Here is a 10189-nt window from a genome sequence, read left to right on the forward strand (position 1 = left end):
AATGCATCATTCTAAGAGGAAAGGGGCAGGCACTTTAATCAAAGAGGTCTTAGCATATTCTAGTAGGTGCTGCGCATGGCGGCTGCAGCCAATCGTGGCTCTCGAGAGTGCTTATTGGCTGGGCTGTGGGGGATGTCTGGCTTCCATCGGTAGGGGGTTACTCTCTCTCCGCTCCATCCGTCCATTCAGCCCCCACAGTCAGCAAAACACTCGTCAGAGCGCAGGTCCACAGCAAGAGAATCCTGCAGAGCTCCGTGGATGTGTGATGTGTGTGTGTGTGTGTGTTCAGTGTCAGGAGGAGAGAGAGACAGTGTGGACTAGCTGCTTCTGAACCACTACAGGAGCACTAAATCTGGGACTGTCACAGATACTGAAGGAGAGAGAGAGAATACATTGAAAAAAGGACGTTTATCTAGCACCACAGTTATGGAGACTCATCTCTGCGGTCCACCAGCGGATCAAACTAGAAGCAAAGGACAGAAAAGTCAGCCGCCGTATTGACTTTAATCTTCTGGCGGAAGAAGGAGATTATTATACCCTTGCTCTCAGAAGGTGAAGATTAGGAGTGGATTTTTTTCCTTCTTTCTTTCCTTTTTTCTTCTGTTTCAGTTAATTGCTGTGATTTTGGGGGGCTCCTCGCCCTCATCACAAGTCGTCACCTCTCTCAGATCCTTCCTTTCCTTCCCAACATCTTCTCTGCATGCTTTTACACTGCTCTGCAGGTGAACACACTCATGGTGGATGCCAAGGGAAGGAACATGAAATGTCTGACGTTCTTATTGATGCTTCCAGAGTCAGTTAAGAGCAAGTCCAGCAAAGGCTCCAAAAAGGGGAGTCCCAGCAGCTCGTCCAAGCTGCCCCCTGTGTGCTATGAGATCATCACCTTGAAAACTAAGAAGAAGAAGAAGATGGCAGCGGAGATCTTTCCCACTATGAAGCCGGCGTCGGCCACCACGGTGCAGCAGTACCAGCAGCAGAACTTGAACAACAACAACACCATCCAATGCTGCAACTGGCAGGGTCTCTACTCCACGATCAGGGAAAGGTAGGTCAACTTTTGATGTGTTCAGAGACGGAGACCAGAGACTGGTACGCAGAGAACATCTGCCGGCAAACAGAGCCTTTATAAAGTGATAGCTGATGCAGTGGGGTCCAAAAGTCTCAGAGCACATTGAAAATCTAGGACCTAAACCTGCAAATAAGAAGTTTTAGGATTCTGAAAATGTAATTAAAGAAATATTCAGCACTATTTCTAGTTCATATCTCATCAAATAAGCACATTTGTGATGTTCTTGCACATTGAAGCAAGATGCTTTTCAAATCATAATGGGTAACTTGTGGAGCTCATGCAGCTTGAAAGCTGAAAAATAAAAATAAAAAATTAATAAAAATAATACATATATATATATATATTGAAAATTTCAAACAAATTGTAATGCTCATAAAATGATTTATTATAAATAAATAACTTATTAAACTGGAGCATTTTCACTGCTGGTTTCAGATTTGTAGAGCACACTGAATATTTGGAAGAATATATTGCATGCACAGTTAAACTCAGGGTTCACTAGGTTCAGGTGTGGGTGTTGAATGCCATTGTTGGAGTGTTATTCAATGGCTCTCTGAGATTGTTTGAGAATGTTCTGAAATGTTAAAATGTCCATTTGTGTGGTTGTCAGTCTCTGTTCTGTCCTGTATGCATTGTCCTAGAGGAGGCAAAAGAAAGGAACAAGTTTTGTTTTATATGCGACGGCTTTGCTCTCTGTCAAAGAGTAATATTTACTTTGTCGTCATGGGAAAGCCCCATGCTGGCCAAAACAAATGTGCGCTCTCGGACCTGGCTTTGTAGTCCCTTTGGAACAGCGTTCCTTATTTACCTACTGCTCCTATGTGGCCGGGACCACAATAATACATGAAGAAGATGCCATTGTAGACTCCCATTTCACAGGGGCTAGGGATTTTCCTGAGAAAGATCCTGCTCTATTCTGAAAGTTTTCAAAATTAACAAGATTTAGATTTTCCTACTTCCCAATAGAATAAGAGCATTTTTAAAGTTGATAGTCATTTCATGTTATATAAAAATTTCTTTATGTCTAAAGAAATACAGAAACATGTATTCACCTCTTGCTTATAATCAAGTAGGAATGTTTCTCTGTTTTTTAATCTAAAAACGTCCCCCTCAAATCGTCTCTTTTGCAGAAATTCTGTGATGTTCAATAATGAACTGATGGCTGACGTTCACTTTGTTGTCGGTCAATCCGGAGGGACTCAGAGACTCCCGGGACACAAGGTAAGACCTACTACACTACACCTGCACTACACTGTCACCTCAGCATTACAAGAGAATATAATCAGTATTTAGAGTTTGCGATGTGCTTCACTGCTGTCGTGCTTCAAGTCTTTATCTTGTTTTCAGTCTAGCCGGCCATGTGCCTTTCTGAGACACTCCTAAATTATTGATGTAAATAATGGTGGGGAGTCTTTTGCTCATTTGGATTTATACTGTATTAATTAATCAGACTTTGTGCTCAAAGTTCCTTAACTGTACAAAAGCACATGCAAATTGTTTTAGTATGTGAATAAAGTGCTTTTATTTATGCACACTGTGGCTGAATCTCTCAAAGGTTTTACTGAATAAGCTGCTTAATTGTTGCTTGGTAAAATGAAAGTGTCAGATTTTGACAACACAAAACATGTTCGACCGATCTGTTTCATAATATGTGAATAAAGTGCTTTTATTTATGCACACTGTGGCTGAATCTCTCAAAGGTTTTACTGAATAAGCTGCTTAATTGTTGCTTGGTAAAATGAAAGTGTCAGATTTTGACAACACAAAACATGTTCGACCGATCTGTTTCATAATATTTCAACATCATACCCTATTGTAATGTTAGTACATATATCTAACTCGTGGTTTTCAGACTGAGACGACAAGGGGAGCTAGGCAATCCATGGAAAATAAATAATTTTTTAGATCTGACACTATTATTTAACGTTATCATTATGCTGTGTATAAAGACATTTTGGAAATCATGTGATTAATCTTGACTATTTTATTCTATCGACAACCATACTTCTAAAAGTAAAAAAAAAAGCACCAACATTTATTTGGTGTAGTACATACTAACAAAATGGCTATACAAACGCAATAAAAATTTGAAATGAATGAAAAATGTTTCTTTTCACGTTCATACAGATAATATTTTCCACATATGACTTTGCAAACCCTTGATCTAATTTATCTCCACTGAGTAAACCCTTTGAGATCTTCTTGGAAAGCAACTGCTTTTGTTCTAAAATTTTCATGGCGACCATTGGATTGGCTTTATTATGTATGACATTTTTTTTAACCTCAGGCCAATTTTAACTGCACCAAAACCCCATTTAAATCGGTTCTTGTTTCACTCTCAGACTTTATTCAAAAAGACAGGGTTAATCTGGTGCCTACAATTCAGGAATGACTCATCTTTTATCCATTTAAGAGGGTAGAACTGAAACCTGTGTATGGCTGATATGTGATGCTTTATAAAGCTCACTTAAGCAAGGGCATTGTATTGCTTTGCTGCATGGCCACAGCCAATATTGCAATGGGCCATGAAGAGTTATTACAGAGCACCTTTTTTTATGATGTCCATTTGGCTGGCGTTCAGATATGCATTATCATTTTTATTTGAGAAGGTTATGTTTGCTTCTAGGAAAGGCTTCCTTGCATGCGAGTGCTTTGCAAAAATTACTCTCGCCATTTATTTGGTGCTCCTGCAAATACAGTATATTTGCTATGGGCTTTTCACATGAGGGATCCTGAGGGAGAAAAACACACGTTTACTGACGCAGCAATAAAAAGGACAAACTAAAGTTCTCTAACTGGAAAAAATCCTATGTGAAAGTAATGCTAAAATGAATTGTAAATATTCGCTCCTGCTCATGTTATATAATGTATCTGCATTGCTGTGTTGGCCTCTGATTTCATCATTAGCTACGTGCACCCATTAGCATCAGCGAGATAACTTTTAGCTCCAGCAGCCACTTTCACACCATTGTGCAACACTCCTTGATTCGGAGGGAAAAGCAAATGCCATTCACAAGAATGGCACTCACGTGTCTTGTAAACCCAGGGGGAAATTACAGCGGTAATTAAGCATCGGTCTTTGTGGGTGAAATTTTGTGTGTGCTTCACGCTCAAGTGACTCCAGGGGAATGGGATCAAGCCGAAATTTAAAACAGCCAAGCGTTACCTTTACAATGCAATCGACTCAGAAGAAAGAAACCCTGAAGGGCAACTTGTGAGGAATTAAAGATCGCTAGCTGTGCCTTTCTGATTCAGGTTTATTATAACCATCACCTGCTACCTGCAAGGTTCTTTTGATAAGTGTGAGGAGAATAATCAGGTTTTTTTGTTAAAGCGAAGAGAGACTTTAGTGTCAGGTCATGAAATTGGGTCACTTTGGAAAAATAGAGACTGAACAATAGCAGAACAGTATGAAACCTTTTCCATTTACACCACATGTGTCCTTCAATACAAAGCTGAGTTGATGGGTTTGCACTGTTTTCTGATTTTTTGAAAATCACTGCTCATGTAAATTATTTAAAATGAACTGACGGATACTATAGCTCCTTATGCTAATCAATAAAACAAGTCTTGTCAAATTAATTTATATACTACATATGTTTTCTCATTAGTATGTCCTTGCTGTGGGAAGCTCTGTTTTCCATGCCATGTTCTATGGGGAGTTGGCAGAAGACAACGATGAGATCCGTATCCCTGATGTGGAACCTCCAGCCTTTCTGGCTATGCTTAAGTAAGACTCCTTTTGCAATTGCACCTTATCTGTCTGGTCTGTGCTGGCTGACCCTTTCCTCATCTGCCTGGTTAAAACATTATTATCTTCCTGCAAAGATTATTTAGTTATTATTGTTTTCAATTAAGCGCAGGAGTGAAGAAAATTGTTCTCTCTGATCTAAGTACCCCTCTTTGGACCTCTTCCAAAAGGTTAATCGACTACATCGACATGTAATTTCTTTACAGCGGACGGTTCAAGACCATTAAAAACGATATGGCCTTTGGAAGGAGATTTGTCTGATTGAAATCAACTGTGCAATTAGCTTCATTTGAATACATTTAAGATACCAAATATTTTAATTTGACTTCTTAAATGTCATTTTGAATGGAGTTCTCAGATTATTTAAGTTCAAAAAGCTCCCTAGCATGACTTCATGGGGCAAATAAAAAAAAAAGGTGCGCCACTCATAGTATTTCTGCACATAAAGCTACATCTTATTCATTAACCACAGCAATTCAGTTCAACCAGGTTCTAATGTACAGTGTATTTCTGATTTGCCTAATTTCAGTTAACTGTATCTCTACAAAAAAAAAAAAAAAAAAAAACCTGCTTAAACCAGCCTTCAGTTGGCCTAGTAGATGAGACTTGTAGAGCTAAATGGCATGGTTGCTTCAGCAAATGTGTTTTATTTAACGCCACTCGCTGGATGTTTCATTTCCAAAGTGCCGCCATACGTACAATAACCTTCGTAATAAAACGGTCCCAGATTTCACGGTTTCAGATAAAACTCAACATGGTTTTAGCACCATTGATTGGATATTTTACATTGAGAGTATAGCAAAACGTGCAAGAACCATTTTGAAGAAATGTTGCCACATGCATATTTTTTCCCACTGAGTATGCGTTGGTATCTCCAGAATGGCTGTTGCTTATTCCCAAAGTCTTTTATATATATCAGAGTGAACTCTGAACACTAATGGCACTAGATACTTAAATGTTATATAGAACTGTAGCTCAAACATGAAGAAAATAAATAATGAAGTGAGCTTAGCTTGTCCGCCTCTCAGAGGGCTTAGGACCATGACAGAAGATCTGATAGATCTTAGCTCATGCTTACCCATTTCTCATGAGAGTCCTTCTGTGTTCTCCACTCTCTCTCTCTCTCTCTCCTCTTGCACTGGCTCATCTTTCACTCCCTCCATCTCTTGAGAGAGATTTTTGTTCTCTCTCCCTCCATGTCTTTCATCCCTCCTCCCCCACTCTCATAAAGAAGTGTGAATGCTGTTTTTTGGTTTGCCAAAGACTCCCATGTAACATTGTGTTTATTATGCTACTTCTATATAGGTTATCGCTTCTAGCCCAGAATGCATTACAGGACATAGTATTAGATTTGGAGAAGATCTGCAGACTGCATCACAGTGTGATCAATTCAGCCTAACATCTGTTCCCAAGGACACAATCACAGGCCAAGTTCATTCCTATTCCACGAAGTTGTGGATATTGTCAGAATAGTGCTTTTTTTGTTATAAAGAGGTGTCGCAAAATATAGTATTTCCATTCCCAGTACAGCTTTTCTTTGACCAAAGACACATTGTGGTTCATGCTGGTAGCACATCATAAAATATAGCTTCTAGCTGGGCCAGTAATAGCAGCCTATAATGCATCCTACAGTACTACATCTTTTTTAAATGACTACGGCAGATGATGGCTAACCCTTTCTGGCTAACCCTGATTTTTTGTCTGTTTATCAGGTACATTTACTGTGACGAAATTGACTTGAGTGCAGACACCGTACTGGCAACATTATACGCAGCCAAAAAGTACATAGTCCCACACCTGGCTCGGGCCTGCGTCAACTTCTTGGAAACTAGTTTGAGTGCAAAGAACGCGTGTATTCTTCTGTCTCAGAGCTGTCTGTTTGAAGAGCCAGACCTAACGCAACGCTGCTGGGAAGTCATTGACGCTCAGGCTGAGCTGGCACTTAAGTCTGAGGGGTTTTGTGACATTGACGCTCAGACCTTGGAGAGCATCCTCAGACGAGAGACTCTGAACGCTAAGGAGATTGTAGTGTTTGAAGCGGCTCTAAGCTGGGCGGATGCCGAATGTCAGCGGAGGGAGATGAACACCAGTATCGACAACAAACGCAAGGTATTGGGCCAGTCCGTCTACCTGATCCGTATCCCAACCATGGGTCTTGATGATTTTGCAAACGGTGCAGCGCAATCAGGAGTGTTAACGCTGAACGAGACCAATGACATTTTCTTGTGGTACACGGCGGCTAAGAAACCCGAGCTGCAGTTTGTCAGCCAACCTCGTAAGGGATTGACGCCACAGAAGTGCCACCGCTTCCAGTCGTGCGCCTACCGCAGCAACCAGTGGCGTTATCGCGGACGCTGCGACAGCATTCAGTTTGCCGTCGATAAGCGGGTGTTTATTGCCGGTTTCGGGCTTTACGGCTCAAGCTGCGGATCTGCTGAGTACACCGCCAAGATCGAGCTCAAACGGCAAGGGGTCGTCTTGGGAACCAACCTTAGCAAGTACTTTTCAGATGGATCCAGCAACACCTTCCCCGCTTGGTTTGAGTATCCGGTTCAGATAGAGCCTGACACTTTCTATACGGCCAGTGTGGTTCTGGATGGAAATGAACTGAGTTATTTTGGACAAGAGGGTATGACGGAAGTTCAGTGTGGGAAGGTGACCTTCCAGTTTCAGTGCTCTTCGGACAGCACCAACGGCACAGGTGTGCAGGGCGGCCAGATTCCAGAGCTCGTTTTTTATGCCTGAGTTTCCCCTGAGAAACCTAAAAACTGCCCACCTTTCCAGAGTGAAATAGCTTTACAATATCCATTTTTCTATTACATGGCAGAATTCAACTCCTCCAATGATGCCAGCTCAAGCAAACTGAGGCATAACAGGCATTACAAGTTTTTTTTTTTTGAGCTGTTAGTGTTTTTTTCGGGGCTGTCAAACCGTAAACAGTGAATTAAATATTTTATTTTGTGCTCTGAACAACGCTGCACCTGTTTACAAAGAAAATCTAATTTTAATGGTATGGGAGTCGTTGTCTAAGCTCCTAATTGGATGCCACAGCCAGGCTGTTGCTCATTATCTTAATTGATTTAAAATATCTGATTCATTTAATTTGAGAGGGGACATTGTGCATTGTACAGTATATATTTAAATGTGTGAAGTAAATTATAAATATATATATATATGAATATATTATATTATCACTTCATGGCTACATCTACTGTTTACAATGACTACGCCATGTTAGTGAACGCTTGCACATGTATATTGTAGCAATAGTGAACAAATTTCTCATGATAACAGTCTAACTCCAGCATTTCTCCACATCATGATTCAAGGCAATCAAATACCTAACACCAAAGTCACCATAACTACTTTTTGGTCAGCATCATCAAGCACAGATTGTTTAGAATAAAGACATCATTTAGATTTAGAAACATCCCTCCATTATAAAACCTACAAAATGTTTTGAGCTTGCACTAGAATAAACACTTTTCATTTCAAAGTCTTTAACCCTGCAGTAGACCTTCGTCAAGGTACATGTTGTATTTAATGTTACGAAAATGAAACAAGGGACATATGTTCTGTTCAATGAGTTATAACATTTTTAAATTCGACTTTGACAACAACAAAAAAAGAATTAGACATGGCATATGACATAAAGACAGTACAGGATTTTGGACTGCACATCTGTCCCAAACTGTTTTCTTCTCATAAGATTAATATAGCCTGACTGAGGTTAGTAGAATCAAATGTACAGTGAATGTTGTATTATATTCAGCAGAATCAACATCATAAATGTTTACCTTACAATATCTCTGGGTTCTATGAAACATGGCTCATTTGAGTAACACAGTTCACCAGTTTGAAGTCTCTTTCATGCCGGTTTTGTAAAGTGCACTAAGAAACTAACACATGTACATTACAGTTAATTCAGCTGAAATAACAGGTTACATATTCACAGCATCACCATCACACAATGTGATGGTTTGGGATATTGTGTCATCATTTTCTCCTCTATAAGTGTTGTGTTCGTGGCTAATTAGCAGCATAACTAGCTGTCACTCAACAAACCTGTCTTCAAGCTACTTAATGGGATGTTGTCAACTAACATTATATCACATTTTTGCAAAGACAAGATATTTCAAGCATTCTATTTTGTCTGCTTTGGGCTGTAATTACCGGCATTGTGTTTTTCCCCCTTTATTTTCTTTAAGGTGTCAAAGTGGCAAGAGTGCAGAAAGCTAATTCTATTCCGTGTAGAACTTTTAGTGACAGACATATTAGCGATGAGCAGAAGGCAAATAACTGATCTTTACACTGATCTAGAAATGACCAGTCACATTTGATCAAAACACTGATATAATCTAATATCACACACACTTAACAGTCAATGAAGTGAACAAAACACTAGGGTTATATATAGATCACCAACTAGGTGCACTTTGAAATGTGCTTTAACATCAATGTTTATACATGCAAATCAATTAAAATGTGTCACATTATGGATTTTTGTGTGTCACGATTTTGTTAACGTCATGTTTTTATTTAAGTGAATTTACCCATCACATGAGCTACTTTAATCTTTGTGCACTACTTAGAAGAGGTCATTGATGGTGCTCGCTGTGTGTTTATAACACTTCAGTGAATGTGTATAAAGCATATGTTTGTGTGTTACAGTACAGAGAGACTTATGAATGTGTATGACAGATGAACATGCAAATAAACTTAAGCAGTTCTATCATGACATCCAGAATTACTTTAAATATTTATTTTTTTCTTTTACAGTAAACAACTTTTTAGAGTTGTTCTGCCCAGAGTTTTGATTATTATATCTAATGTGTTTACATGATGAAAACGCACATCCCTTTTGGAAAAGTACATGTTTTTCCTTCAGCAGTTTGCAATATAAAGATTTGATCCGCTAGATATGGATGCAGAAATAAAGCTCACAGGTACACATTTCATCATATACTGTGGTTACAAATAAGGCATGAAAAAAGGCATGTTTAATATATTCAGCATAAACACTGTATAAAAAGTCCATAAATAATACATAGATGCTTAGAATCTAAAAAACTAGAATAAGAAATTGTGAAATAAAAATACTGTGTAACATGTTGTTTTTTTACATTTAAAGGTGCAGTAAGCAATTTCTGAGAAACACCGTTGATATTTAAAATCGACACCCAAACAAACACACCTCTCCCTCCATTGCCCCCAAAATAATGAACACGCTATGCAACACAGGCAACCACTAACAGCTAGTGCAAGTATGGATGAATCATCTGTGATCCAACAACAACAGCATATATTGGTTCTGTTAAACGTTCCTCACCTTTGTCAATGTTGAGTCAATGAGTTACTCACATATACGC

At 39.2% G+C, this 10189-nt stretch overlaps 1 protein-coding gene across 2 annotated transcripts; it reads left to right on the plus strand.

Annotated features, from left to right (window-relative positions):
- Positions 1–734: 734 nt before the first annotated feature.
- On the plus strand, positions 735–7565 carry btbd3b (BTB (POZ) domain containing 3b; the record flags this gene model as incomplete). 2 transcript variants are annotated; one of them, XM_081350148.1, is made up of 4 exons in its annotated part: positions 735–1045; positions 2143–2290; positions 4681–4799; positions 6533–7565. In XM_081350148.1, 4 exons carry the CDS (start codon positions 735–737, stop codon positions 7563–7565), a joined length of 1611 nt encoding a protein of 536 aa, XP_081206274.1. The 2 variants fall into 2 exon arrangements, with proteins under 2 accessions (XP_081206274.1, XP_081206275.1); XM_081350149.1 differs by having other exon boundaries at positions 2200–2290.
- Positions 7566–10189: the final 2624 nt, after the last annotated feature.

This window comes from Scardinius erythrophthalmus (genome assembly GCF_964197995.2).
Source record: "Scardinius erythrophthalmus genome assembly, chromosome: 21".
Taxonomy (NCBI): domain Eukaryota; kingdom Metazoa; phylum Chordata; class Actinopteri; order Cypriniformes; family Leuciscidae; genus Scardinius; species Scardinius erythrophthalmus.